At 37.9% G+C, this 15,023-nt stretch overlaps 1 protein-coding gene across 1 annotated transcript in view; it reads left to right on the top strand.

The window, feature by feature from the left end:
- The window catches only part of PLA2G4A (phospholipase A2 group IVA), a 113,705-nt gene that overhangs the window by 82,684 nt on the left and 15,998 nt on the right, over nt 1-15,023 (top strand). Inside the window, exons 10-13 of the mRNA XM_065409689.1 lie at nt 3,995-4,132; nt 4,487-4,579; nt 8,224-8,295; nt 10,832-11,074. Coding sequence (XP_065265761.1) covers nt 3,995-4,132; nt 4,487-4,579; nt 8,224-8,295; nt 10,832-11,074 — 546 coding nt within the window. The remainder of the gene's footprint in view (nt 1-3,994; nt 4,133-4,486; nt 4,580-8,223; nt 8,296-10,831; nt 11,075-15,023) is intronic.

Genomic DNA, 15,023 nt, shown 5'->3' with positions numbered 1-15,023 from the left:
TTTGCTTGGGCATGAATGGTATATTTTGATCAGATAACTTATAGCCCCCACAATCAACCTTGCCAGACTGTGAAGTTTGAATGACACAGTAGTCCTGGTCAAATATTTCCTCTTCAGACAGATATGGTTTCCTTTTTATTTTATTTTTAACCAGATCTCTGAATTTCACCAGCATCTGAGAATAAGCTTAACATCTTGCATTTTGCTGGAATCTCTCTAAGCAGTTTCTTTCACAAGCAAGAATTAATTGTCTCAAAGGAGTTAAAAAAAATAACACCTGCAGACAACACGTTGTTAGCCAAACACTGTGTTCTAACATTAGGCAGCTATTTATACTGGTACATCACCAGTCACATTGATTTCATTAAACTCTATACAAGAAAACATTTATTCAAATTAAAAAGCTTCTCTTATAGGCGGCATTTTCATGTATTCAGAAGTTTTGTTGACATGAGGAATCGAATGATAGTGTCTTCTCTCTTCTCCGAGTCTTTGGTATGTTTATAATATGTTTTAAACTTACCTCAAGTCAATGATACGAAGTTACTATCAGGGTGGATTTGATTTAAATCAAATTGATTGAAATCATGATTTAAATCACTAGTCAGGAAGACTCGATTTAATCATGGATTTCTACATAAAAGTGCATTCTTGGTTGTTATAACCTTAATACATAGTCTTCACAACTCAGAGATAGATGTAGGTTTCATTTTTAGAAGGTACACACTATACATTTTTAAAGTGATTTATTTTGAAAACTTTTCAGATTAGTTTTACAGCTATATCAGAAAATGAATGATTGTTTGGTTATTTCATTTACCAAAGGTAATTGAAGCAGATAGTTCACCTCCCAATGACTTCATAAATATCTCCAATTCACCAGGTTAATCATTAATATTTGGAGGATTTTCTTGCCATGCTGTATTAGGAGGAGAACATCACCAGACAGACATATAAATTGTTTTATTTAACTAAAACAACGTTATGTATTCGGGATTTTTTTCTTCAACAGCAAACATATAATATTTTAACAAAACAAGCATATGCATTTTTGAATTTAGTTAAACATTCAAGTTTTTTAAAATCAGGTTTGTTTTTGTTAAAATTTTAACTATAATAGTTAAATGAAATATTTTTTTAAAAACAAAAATTAAATTGACTATGTCAGGTCAACATGAGAAACTTAAAATATCTAACTCAGTCATCTTCACCTTCATTTTCCTGTTTGTTCATAATCTGGAAAAGAAAAACAAGCTTTCTTGCTTTTTCAGGTCCCAAACAATTCCTCAGTTTGGAATGAATTAGTCCAAAGGAAGAAAATATTCTTTCTACACTGGCAGAAAAAGCTACTGCTGTTAAAAGTGAGATTATCACTTCAACAGTCTCTGAATCCAAGTGCTTAAGTGACTTCCACCAGTTCACTGGTGTGATTTTTCTTTAAAACATCATCAACAAACATATATTTCTTGAATGGTTCTTATTCCCAAACTGGGTCTCTTTTACAGCCTGCTGCCATTATACATTTTCCCTTCTAGTGAAAGAATGGTAAGGTAGATCTCAAATCAATGAAGGCTACACTCAGAAAGGCCTCAAGGCTTCTGGAGTATGCTGCTCAAACAGTTTCACTTTTGTTTCTACTGCCTGTCCCTCCCTTCTCACATTTATCTCCAGACTTCTTCTCCTTGTCCAGATCTATTCCGCCCCCAACAATCTTCTATTCATTGAACTTTTTGAAACTTTGCACTTTTAGAGAGAGGTAAGGGACTGACTCTGTGTACACACATTTGAAGAGGGTCAATAGGGTTGAGGTCTGTTATTTCTCACCTCTATATATTATTTATTTTAAAACATTTTTGCTGTTAACAAGCACGTTATCTCTGGAGACACAAATCCGCAGTTTGAGAACTGCAAAACTAAGCATCTCTGATGGTATCTTCTAGACTGAGCACTGAGTCCCATTGGGTAGATGGAAAGATTAATCTAAATAATCTATACAGAAGCCCTGGAACCCCATAAGATTGGGTCCCTAATCCATGAAATATTGGAACTCATTTACAAAACTTTTCTTAAACATTACATGAATATATTGTCTCATACTATAGAATTAGAATTTATAATCCCTATTCCATGATGAGATATCTTTGAGCTATAGTGTATCTTAATTAAAACTATCTTTAGATAGGTTTTTTCCTCAAAAAGCATTTTATCAAAAATATCTGATTTAAATCAAAGAAATCCGAATGTTTTGATTTTTTTAAAAAAAATCATTGATTTTTATCCACCCTGGTTACTATGTTTTGGAAATTTATATGAGCAAGAAGTCATATGATAAATGATATTTCACTTCCTTCAGTATTGATGATTGATTTATAAGGGCACTCAAATAGGTTATTGTTGTTGAAAAGAATTGATTCAATTATAAGACAGTGAATGAAGACCAGATATGTTAGGTTGTATTTTTGTCTACCATCGTTTTCTTTTATTAATTCATGATTTAGAGCTGAATCCTGCAATGTGAGTGCATTTCACTGGATTTGGGGTAAAATTTTCAAAAACATCTAAATTCCATTTTCAAAAGATATTTTAGAGCCCATCTCCTACTGCAAGTCAATGGGATTTAGATTTTGAATAGTGTAGGTCACTTTTGAAAATGGAACTTAAGCTCCTAAGTCACTCAGGTGCTTTTGAAATTTTTACCCCATGCATTTATTAAGTGTTGTACAAGCCACAAAATGTACAGTCTCCTTGTATATGTAAACTTTATAAAGAAAAAAGAAATTGTATTATAGTTACAATGTTTTTGCATCCTCTGTTGTTAGTAAACTTTTTAACTGGCTCCCAACCCTGTCTGTTCTAATTGTATTTCACTATAAGTCTTAGTCTCTGGTGAAATCCAGATTTTACTTCTGGAGTCTCTTCAAAGCTTTGTGCAAATTAAAACAATTTCATCTGCTCTACACGTCGCCATACTTCACATTTTCAGTATACTCATAATAGAGAGAAACTCATAATTTTGTATATCCAGCAATCTCTGAGGATCGCTGCCACTGTTGGGATTTGTGTTGGTGATTCACATTGATGCATGAGATGGAACCCAGATGTTGTATAGCGTGTTTCACTATCTCTCTCCCCGCCACTGCCTGCCTAATTTTTTCAACAAATTTTGTTATGGTAGGAATGGGTGAGGTTTCCAACTTAACTTCAGGATCAAAACTCCCATTGAAGTCCAAGGGAGTTTTGACTTCTGCATAACTTGGAAGACATTTCCAGGGGTTCTTGACCTGTGGAAAAATTGGAAAGAGTCCAGCGGAGGGCAACAAAAATGATTAGGGGTCTGGAGCGCATGACTTATTAGGAGAGGCTGAGGGAACTGGGATTGTTTAGTCTCCAGAAGAGAAGAAATAGGGGGGATTTGATAGCAGCCTTCAACTACCTGAAGGGGGGTTCCAAAGAGGATGGAACTCGGCTGTTCTCAATGGTGGCAGATGACAGAACAAGGAGCAATGGTCTCAAGTTGCAGTGGGGGAGGTCTAGGTTGGATATTAGGAAACACTATTTCACTAGGAGGGTGGTGAAGCACTGGAATGCGTTACCTAGGGAGGTGGTGGAGTCTCCTTCCTTGGAGGTTTTTAAGGCCCGGCTTGACAAAGCCCTGGCTGGGATGATTTAGTTGGGAATTGGTCCTGCTTTGAGCAGGGGGTTGGACTAGATGACCTCCTGAGGTCCCTTCCAACCCTGATATTCTATGATTCTATGATTCATACCCAGATTACGTGTCCTGGAGAAACACTTTCAATTTAAATATATCTCCGGCATTTTATAGCAGATGAACAGGGAACAATTTACCATCAAGTATATTTCCTTGTATGCTTTTCTTTCCTCTTGGAGAAAGGTGCCAGTCATTTGTGTATGTTACAGATGAATTGTTTTTGTTCATGCTGCATTTATGTCTAGAGGAAAAATGTGAGCTAATTTTTTTATGTAATGCATGCAGATTGGGTGGAATTCAGTCCATATGAGATTGGTATGGCGAAGTATGGCACATTTATGCCTCCTGATTTGTTTGGAAGTAAATTTTTTATGGGAACAGTGGTGAAAAAACATGAAGAAAACCCCCTGCACTTCTTCATGGGTAAGTGAATGATTAAAATAAATAAATAAAACAAAACTGACATTTCAATTCTCTTCTCTCCAGTGCTTTTAAATTTGTCTTTCTGTAATCAGAAACAGTCTGACACAAGAATAACCTCTATATGAAAAGTCATATCTTAATAGTCTGGTGGGAACCCACAAGAATGGTTCCATATTCAGTGATGGGAATTTCATGATGTGGTGCACATCTGCGTTTAGGATCTAATCTGTCCCAAAATCTCATTGTTTGTGTTATTCCAATGCATTCTCAAAGTAGAATTAGCTATTTAAATAATTTCATATATGTTTTGTTCTGCAAGTTTCCATTGATTTAGTCATTTTCTTCCCATTTCAGGCGTCTGGGGCAGTGCATTTTCTATATTATTTAACAGAGTACTTGGAGTTTCCAATTCTCATAATAAAGGTCCCACCATGGAGGAAGAATTAGGTAATGTAACAAAAACAAATCTATTAGCCAGCAACTGGTATTAACATTTTAGTGAATTAATAACTCAAACATCACTATCACTCTAGATCTGTGTGTGGGTGTACGACACTATGTTAAGCTTTTGCATGTCAAAAGCCAGGGAAATTTCCTTTCACCAATTTACATTGATAGACACCAGCAAAGGACTTGGAGGGCAGGGGAAGAGAATTAGTATTGGCTTACTTTTTCAATACTTTCCCCACTTTTATTTATTTGTAGTCTGAGTAGGCACCATACTTGACCTGTGTCAGGGCTATTGGAAGAGGAGAGGTCTTGCACGTAAATATTCTTTAAACAGATTTTTTTTAAAACATGATGGTTTAAATATACATACACCAAAGTGCTTTTTCTGATTGATGTGGTCAGCTTCAGGAGCCAACAGGCTGTGAACCTGCCCTCATGGCTACCTGCAATTATAATAAATGTCTTTTGAGGATGGGACTGCTCATGTAATTGATAAAGGGATAATGCAGCTTTTCACCTTTTGGTTGCCAGTTCCATTCCATTCCAGGGTGCCCTAAATTCTTACCATCTGATGATAGTTTAGTTTCTGTGAAACTAGTTTAGTGGTCTCCGTTCACTTCCTACTGGACAAGTGTCCACATCATTGTAGGGAGGGGAATGTTGGAGCTTGATGGTTGTGGTAAGGTACATCTTTCAAAAATGCTAGTTTGGGGTTTTCTAAAAGCTTTTGATATTGGAATGATTTTTACTCCTGTACTGTGTCCAGAGACTGTGGATAGGTGCTCATGAAATGCATTTTAACCACTAAATAAACCAGAATAGTCAGCACCCGTGTCCATAGCCTGAGTTGAGTGGATGAGGGTTGGCTGTGCATAAAAACTCCACTATCCCTTCTGTCTAGTAGTTGAGACTATTGCTGGGGACAATATGGGGAAGCTAGCTTTGTCATGCTGCTCCTGTCTTGTGGCAAATAGAAGAATTCAGCTTACAGGGCTTTCTGCCTGGTATAGTTCATGAGCAACAAAACTCACTGCATAAAGAAAAAATAATCTGGTTAATATAATAATCTGTCTGAGTTAATTTTTGAGGTACTGAAACATAGGAATTTAGGCATTAGTCAGCAAAACACTTCAGCAGATACTTAAGTTTAAGCACAAGTAGCCCTATAAAAATCACTAAGTAAACTTAGGTGTTTAAAGTTATGCCTATACTTAATTGCTTTACTAGAACAGGGCATCACTTTGAATTTTTAAAGAGATCTTTTCTCTGGAAAAAAATCCTTAAAAATAATATCTATTTTTTACACTTCCAAATATATTTTTCAACTTTTTTCATTAAAACAATCCTTGCTCTTGGTTTGAGATGTTTCCTGTTTGTGAGAATTTTTACAGACAAATACAAAATACCTCAAAGTGAGAGTTTGCCATGGAAAGGGTGATGAAACCTGAATATATTATAGTGGCAAAACTATAAAATTGATGTGATGGAATCCTGGCCCATTAAAGTCAATGACAAAACTTCAGCTGAGTTCAGTGGAACCAGGACTTTACCCAAAACCTATAAGCCACACTGAACATGAGAATTAAATAAGCTATTTCTCATATCTTTTTCTTTAAAAAATACATCTTTGACATTCAAAATCTATATTTGTGGCTTTTAATAGTTTCTTTTTTCGGTTGTTAATTTTTGTCTTGTCAGATATTCTTTGTCATCATCCAAGAATTTGTAACATTTGTCTTTGTTGCATGCTGTTAGCATTGACAATAGTTTAGGTAGTGTCTGAATAGCTATTTAGTTTTCAAGAGTGAAAATATCTAAGGAGAAAATCTTTAATGACAGAAACTCTTGTGTGTCTGTACAGATTTCTACAGTGTAATATCTAATCCTACAAGGACTAGTCCTCATAAACAATCAACATAGCGTTATATGTATAGCACATTTAAATTTAATTCCCACATGCCTTTTGTTAACCTGAATCTCTCTCAATCAAGCTTTCTGTTTTGAGCTAGCAGAAGTATTGGAAATGCATGTTGCTACTTGCCTAATGTTTTAGTTGATCTTATCCTTGATTGGATAATATACTTGGTATAAATGACAATCCCAAACAAAGAATTTTCTACCCAAGACGAACTCTGTCCTGCCATGACAAAAATTTGGTTTGTCATAAATAACATGGATGATTTTCTTTAGCCAGAGGCAATTGGTTTATTCCATTCTATTCAAAACAATTATGAGAAGACAGTCCTCTTTCGGCTTCAGTTACTTATTACTTGTTTTCACATTTCTAGTATAGACTATTTACATCATAAATTATCTTGGGGAGGAAGGCTGGAATTTTTAAAGGACCCTAAAGGAGTTAGGCACCAAATTCCCAAAGCTTCAGTAGCAGTTGGGTGCCTACTTTGAAAATCCCAATTTAAATCTTTACACCGAAACAGATGAAGTCAGAATACTGGGAGCTTGGTGAGCTTGTTTCTTCCAACACACACTGCCCACAGTGTCAGCTGAAGATGATTTTCCAACACTAGGCTGTTTATAAAATGATTTTCTTATAATTCAGCTGAAGTCAAATAACTAAAGACAATGACAATTGAAAATCCATTTGTTTCAAGAAAGGGTTTCCTTGATTATTTTAAACATAGTTGTTTACTTTAAATGTAGTAGCAGAAATAATTAAAGAAAACAGAGTTTGCTGACTAGAAAATAGTTTTCACGTAAATTAATCTCCTTTATGAGCTATTTGATCTGACTGTGGAATGTATTGCTGCTTTAATTGCACAGCTCTCAAAAACCCTTTACCTTTTTTTTAATATTCTTTTATGGTTTTGGAAAAACACCAAGTAATTTACAGTTTCAGGCTGAGTTTGATTATTTTGGATACAATGATCTTATCCTGATGGAAAATAGATTTTTGCCAAATAGGTACCTTGTGTTCATTCTGTTGATTAATGATGTGAAATGTAAAATGCCTGTTCCTCCACTGAAGTTAATTGCTTTGGCCTAACTGCTGTTTTTTTGTTTTTCCCTATGAAATAGATTTGTATTAAAGTTATGTAATTGTCTTGTTTTCTTTTATTTCCCAGAATGTAGAGGGGGTACGTGATATGCACATGGCATTCCCATTACCGCAAATTAAAGGCATACATTTGGAGGAGAATATATGGCTTTGTTGTCAGGCTTATTTTCTATTAAAGTAGTTTTATTTTGTGGGCTTGCAAAACAGTCATTAGTTTTGTTATTTTGCGTACAATCTTGGGGAAATCAACCCTAGTATAAGTAGTTGTAATTCACAATGGATGTTAGTGTGCATTGCCCATGCTTATGTCTGGACTGCACCTTAAAATTCCACCTGTTCTTCAGAGGATTTTCTGCCTTGAAAGAAGAATTCCGTTGGATAATGCTGAATTCCTGTGAAAAAGGGCAAACCCATCCTGAACTTTGCAACAGTTCCAAACCAGGATCTCACACTATAGATTCTTCAAAGTTGTGTCCAAATGTTATTTGAGTCCCTACAGCTGTCTTGCTTAGTTTTCATTTCCTATCTATCACAAGTACTATACAATGATACACCTTGACACTTTTCTGATCTCCTAGTAAGCTTAGATCTAACAATTTAAGATATTGTATATTTTTTTCAACAGAAAATATTAGGCTAAAACATCTTGTGAGCAATGATAGTTCAGACAGTGAAGATGAATCACAGGGACCAAAAGGTAAGGAAAACCCCATGGTCCAGGGCATGTTTTACTTACTATACCTGTTGCACTTTTTCTATATATACTGTTGATTTGCCTAGCTAAAGCAAGGTGATTGTGATGGCAAAAGACAACTTAGGGACCTTTGTTGCTATCAGTCATGTACATACCCCCCCAAATGGGCCAAATCCTGTTTGACTTACCCATGAATATTGTCCTTTGTAGATCCCATTGATGCCAATGGTAAAATTCTGCTGCTTGAGCCAGCAACCTTAAAAAAGTATATGCTTTGGCTTTAGCTTGGTAAGGCCAAGAGACCTGAGCAAGAGACCTGACAGAGGCTTTTCTCTTCATATCAGCCCAGACTGTTCAAGCTGGTAAACAAATGAGCACTCAGAGACTTGTGCCTTAACATCAGCTCAGAAAGCCAGCAGTGCTGCTCTAATGATCCTCACAGAAGCCCACATCTTGACATAAGCCTAGAACATGAGAGTTGTTGAGCCAGTAACCTCATCAAGCCGTATTTCCCAGCAAACTGAAGTAGATGAGCTAGCAAGTTCACCAGTGTCTGTGGCTTGGTCATCAGCCCAGTAAGCTAGAGATGCCTGTTGATTTCAAAGGGCCCTTAATCTAAAGTTCAGCTGAGTGTGGCTCAGTCTGAGTCCACTATCTTTGATTAGCATTTCTGGTGCTTCCAGATACCTTTGTGAGTGACATCAGTATTGCCATTCTGGACCTAAGGCCACCATATTGGGTAAAATATGGAAATTGAACTTTGGTGTTTTGGAAAAAGTGACTTAGAGACTTAGGAGCATAATTCTAATTGAAAGGCAGTGGGGCTCAGGCTTCTAAGTGCCTATGTCACTTTTGGAAATGGGATTTAGGATCCTAAGTCACTTAAGCACTTTTGAAATTTTAACCATTATCTCCATCTTGCCCAAATAGTTTATCTTGATTTTTATATATGAAAATGTTTTCAACTGGGAATGGGCGACAGGGGATGGATCTCTTGATGATTACCTGTTCTGTTCATTCCCTCTGAAGCACCTGGCATTGGCCACTGTTGGAAAACAGGATACTGGGCCAGGTGGACCTTTGGTCTGACCCAGTATGGCCGTTCTTATGTTAAAATCCCTTATTCTTTCACGCACCACATCATAGTTGTTAGTGGTGATGTTGATTCTTGTAGAAGAAATAGAGACACCCAAAACTAACAGGCACTGTTTTAGGTTTTAATGATGGTGCCAGCACTGGCAGGAGGAAAACAAAACCTTTGAAAATGAGGTCTAGTCAAATAAGAAGCTCATCACTTCTCCTTTGACTTGAAATAATGGGGAGGGAGAGATGCCAATTTCAGTATTTATTTGCAGATATCCTGCTTCAGTGTCATAGTGTCCAACATAAAGAAAACAATCATTATTTACGGCCTTGTATGTCTGTATGCGGTTTACATAGCTTGATTTGTGACACTAAACACTGGGGCTTGCCATAATTCTCACACTTCCACAGGATAAGTCTGCAGTAGGACCTGCAGATCAGACTTCCTACTCTTTTGACACTTGCTCTGCCCCTATTTAAATGAAAAACAGCTCATTGTGAACCGTGGATTAAAGAGAAAAATGAGAATGCTACACTTGGAACATCGGGCCTGATGCTAAATTCCTTGAACACTCAAAACACCTACAGAAGTTGGTGGGAGTTCGGAGAGCTCAAGGTCATGCCCCACAGGCAGTAAGATCCTTTGCAGGTTTGAATGGAAGCTATGGATGCTCATCACTTTTGGAAATCAGGTTACTTTAATGTAGGTGCTATGCTTTTGATTGCATTTTTAGTTTACTTGGGCGATGTTATCAGAACAAGCTTGACCCAAAATTTAGATATTCAATAATTTTTTAATAAAGCAAGATCCATAGAAAAACTTTTGTAACTTAATTATTAAACGCTCAGGTTTCTCTGTTATGCAGATTTGTAGAATTTAAGATTTAGCTCAATATCTACATCCTTATGTATATCTATATATTACTTATGGCTATGAAGATACAGCTCTGAGTGTGAACAGATACAGCCCTGAGTTTTCACACAGGTGAAATGCTGCTGATCCCCCTTCACCAGCACATGGGGCCCTAAATGCAGCACCACAACCGTGGTTCCACCTAGCAGGGCCTAGGCCATACAGCAGGAATCTTCCTGGAACACAGGAGCCTGGCATGGTGTGGAGGGGGTGCACTGGAGAGGCCAGTGAATGTGCTATTACATGGATCCACACCCATCCCACAGTGGCAGGAACTCTATCATCTCCACAGTCATGCTATTATAGAAGCAGCAAAGAAGTTAGATGGATGCTCTACAGTTGAGGAGTGAGAATTCCTCCAGCTCCTCTAAAATGCTCTGCGCAAACTCCATTTACTTGAGCTGTGCATGAGAGCAGGGCATGGTTTGGTCTTGGGAGAGATGTGAAGGCTCCCTTTCGCTTCAGTAGGGTGTTGAAGCTGAAGCCTCATTTTGACACTTTTCATGTTAACTGTTTCACTGCTGGTCATTTTTTTACACACAGGCTCTGAAAATCTTGAGGCTGAAAAAGAACTTCAAAGTAGCAGTCAAGAAAGCTGGGTCCAGCGCATGCTGATGGCCTTGGTGGGAGATAGTTCCCTTTTCAACACCAGAGAAGGGCGTGCTGGGAAAGTACACAACTTTATGCTGGGCTTGAACCTCAACACATGGTACCCACTCTCCCCTCTAGCAGGCCTGGGTACTCAGGAATCTGTGGAGGAGGATGAAATGGACACGGCAGTCGCAGGTTAGTTCACAAAGTATCTGTGCACTGCATTTCTGTCAGTGAAAGAATAAATTATGAGCTACAATTGTGGGAACATGTCATTAGACTGGAATGCTTACAGCTGAACACTTCTGAAAGCAAGAGCATATTTGCACAGGGGCAATCTTGAATATTTACAAGCACGTTGAGGTCCTTGTATGACTGGTGCTGTAAAGCGCAATGTGTTACTCCTATATGAGGCAAGTCGAGGCCTCCTGGCAGAATCAGGACTGACTCCATAGAAGTGCAATGTGTTGGTTCTGTATGATGCCCACCCTAAGGCTTCCTGTCAGAATTGGTAGAACAACATACTTACTTGTAGAGTGGGGAGGAGTTGCTCTTTCCTTGGTAGAGTTGACTAAAGTGCTTTTTGTACATGGCTACTTCCTGGCTTTCTTGAAATACTCACAAAAGACTATGTGGAATATCCTATCACGTTCTTTTCATCTTCTCTGATTAGCATGGGGCAGAAATGAGTCTTGCCAATCAACATCATTTTCTTTCCTTAATGCTCCCTCTTCAATCCCGTCTACAAATCCTGTTCCTTCCCTACTCATTGAATTTTTAATAGTAGATCAGCAACAATAACAGTTAGTTCTTATATAGCATTTTTCATGTGTAGATCTCAAAGTATCAGCCTCTGCCTCCAGTCTTGCTGCTCTGTTTTTCTGCTTCTCTCCCAGCTATCTGGGTGTTTCCTCCACACTATCCCCAGTATGGAACACCCTTACTCTGCTAGTCCACTAAGACACACCTTTCTCCTCATTAAAATCCCTACCTCAGCATGATTGATCCTTTGGGCACATCCACATGTCTTCATATCTAGTCCATGTGTGTGCAGGAGGGGGAAGTTTGAATTTGTCATTATGGAATTGTAAATACCAGATGTCATTTAAAAGCTCAAGTAACAAAGTGACTCTCTAATGTGTATTTGTTAATGTAACTATCCTTTTGAACAGCTCTATAGTAATTTCCGTCTGTGCTCCACTTTCTAAATATTATTTTTCAGCTCAGAGGTGTTTACAACTGGGTAATCTTAATATTTATAGTGCCTAAAACAGGCAGGAAAGTGCTTAGTAGATCTGTGGAAAAAATAACTTTTGATTAAATGTAGTATATTTAAGGCACATAGTATGTAAAATCAAACCCTCAACCTCTAGGATTTTCATTTGGATTGAAATTTGAACCTCAGATAGACAGAGATCCGCCTCCACTTGAGAGAAATTTTTGACTACGGGTCATTTGGAGTTTCCCTGGCCATGTTCTAATAGTTTTTTGCTGTTGACTTTTTTTTTTTTTTTTTTTTTTTGCATTTCTAAGTATTTGCTCAAATTACAAGATTAGAATCCAGTCTTGCAAGTTACCAAGCATAGTGCTTATGATTATGAGTAACGCTTACACTTTGTTCAACAGTAACTATCAATAGAACTGGGCCCTCAGTGGTTAGGAACAGAGGTGCTGTACTAAGATGGATTATTCAGTAGTGTACTTTTGATACTACTGATGGATTTATCTATATCTGTACAAGAGCCTGGGAGTCTAAAGAAGTGGCTTCAAAGGAACCTTTGAAATAAATTCAAAATATTACATGCTTTTTCATGTCCTTTATCCATGTTGCTATTATCCATGGTTTTAAAAATAATATAATTTGACCAGAATTAGCAATATGTTTTCTTTTTGTTTATTAATAGGAACATTAAACAGACCAGAAATAAAGGCAACTTAAAAAACAGAGCTGACATTTGTATAGTGCTTTTCACATTGATCACTTCACAGACTTATAAAGTCATAGTATATGTAAAAAACCAGCACTGCACTTAGGCATACTTGACAGTCATCAGTGGGCATTGAACTCAAGACCTGCACCATTGAAAGTACAGGCATCTAATGCTTCAGCTAAAAGTAGCAGCTGGCAGAAGGAAATACAATAGATGGGACCATCCACTAGAAGGAGACATGACCACATGCATGAATCCAGGCCAGTGTATTATACATACACAATTATAATAAAATACATATAAACATGAATAAAAGCCCTATACATCATAAGATCACAGAACAACAGTATTAACAAATGTATTATTACATTTAATAATAATAAAATACACCATAATCACATTAGATCACAAGGGATTTTCAAGAGAGGATCATATGACTCTCTGCCTCCCTCCCCGCCCTTGTATGGCATGCAGGGGTTATGTTGTTAAATACCAGCCCAATCGGCCTGATAAGCCCAGAAGAGTGGTGGGGTTGGGAGAACAGCCAGGCAACATTCTTTAGCTTCCCCTTTGCAGGATTGCAAATGCTACGTTGTGCAGTTGTTTCTAGGTAAGCTTTAGTGGGGAGTGACTGGCAAGACAGGAGAGTAAACAGAGCTGAGGACAGGTGCTCTATGTGGTATTGTGCTCAATCAAATCATCAAATTTAACCGGGAAGAGAGTTCCACTCTTCGGGACACTTTTCCCAGGCAGGCCAAAAGTCCACTCAGCTTGATGACCTGGAGAGACGGGGAGCAAGAACAACTTTGGGCCTGAGGAGCCCTGCCCCAGCAGGCATACTGGGCATGCTCCAGTTGGAGAAGAGGCTTAAAAGGGAGTCTCCTCAGCACAGCAGGGTGGTGGGTGGAGAGAGACAGATCTCCCTAGGGAAAGTGAACCAAACTGTGGAGTTCTCTTCCCAGTTAAATTTGATAGATTTATTATGGAGGGGTTTTGCCAGGAGAGCATCCCCAGGAGGAGGACTGCTGCACGGAGCTGAGACTCCCCCGCCTGCAGAGGTCCATGGGTCGGGTTGCAAGGGACAACCACAAGCCACAACGTACCCTGAGGAAGGACAGAGCAGTAGGAAGAGACCCAGGAGAGTGTGTTAGCTGGACCGCAAGTAGCAGAAGCCTTCTTTATGAGGGTCTTAGAGTTGGAACCCAGTGATGTGGTTGGGCTCAGGTTCCCTGATCTCCTACCACTAGGTAAGACTGTCACCACAGACTCTAACTGCTAGGTGGGGATGCACCCCTGCTCACACCTGGTCATGGAACTGCTACCTGTTCAGAACAAACAGTTTTCACAGATCTAGATCCTAGTCTTATTGCAGGCAATCCCTGGGACTATTGCCACTGACTTCAAACAGGCCAATGTTTGGCTCTAATCCTCTGGAGCAGGAAGTCCTCACACTGACACTTTTTATTTTTCCATTAAGAATTTCAGCTGTTGAAAATCTTTGAGCTTTGATTCAATTAAAACTCCAGACTGGCTTCTGCATCTAATCTGTATATATTTTTTAAACATATGCTTCCTCAGCTGGATGGAGTTTTATTGAATCCAGTCCTTCTGTGTGGCCCGAGCTGTCTACTTTTATTTTAAGTAGAATTCCCATCTAACTTTTGCTCACAATTTTTTTTGTTTTTAAGAAATAACCTCAAATCTACTTGAAAACTCCTGAATAATTAATATATAGACTCACTGTTGATCTATTTCTGTGTCTTTGACATTCCAACACCCTTTAAAACACTCTTGAGAAAATGCCGACTGAATAACAATGGGGAAAAATTATCTCATAGGCTTTGCTTCCTTATTTCAATACTTATGGAAACTATTTTATGGTAGATGCATGTCAGTTGTGAATGCCCTTTTCAACTCCCTCACTTTCCTTTAAATTGCTTGCCGTGACAAGGAGCATCTGGAAATAAAAAATGAGAACATGTTTTATAAGCTATACTTGAAACATTCTTTCTTCTAAATCAAATTCTTGTATATCGGATAGTCACTCTGTGCTGGTCACACACAGATTCTATTAATTTATGACTGTTCTTTATGTTTTACTGTTAAAAAAGATTTCATGTGATAAGAAAGTATCTTAGGAGAGGTGCATCTTTCTTTGATGAATTCACATGTAATAAATCCTTCCATTTTTATCCTACATCTCACAGAGAATA

The sequence above is a fragment of the Emys orbicularis genome, chromosome 8 (genome assembly GCF_028017835.1).
Source record: "Emys orbicularis isolate rEmyOrb1 chromosome 8, rEmyOrb1.hap1, whole genome shotgun sequence".
Taxonomy (NCBI): Eukaryota; Metazoa; Chordata; order Testudines; family Emydidae; genus Emys; species Emys orbicularis.
The sequence above is the reverse complement of the archived record's forward strand: the minus strand, read 5'-3'. Positions and strand labels throughout refer to the sequence as shown.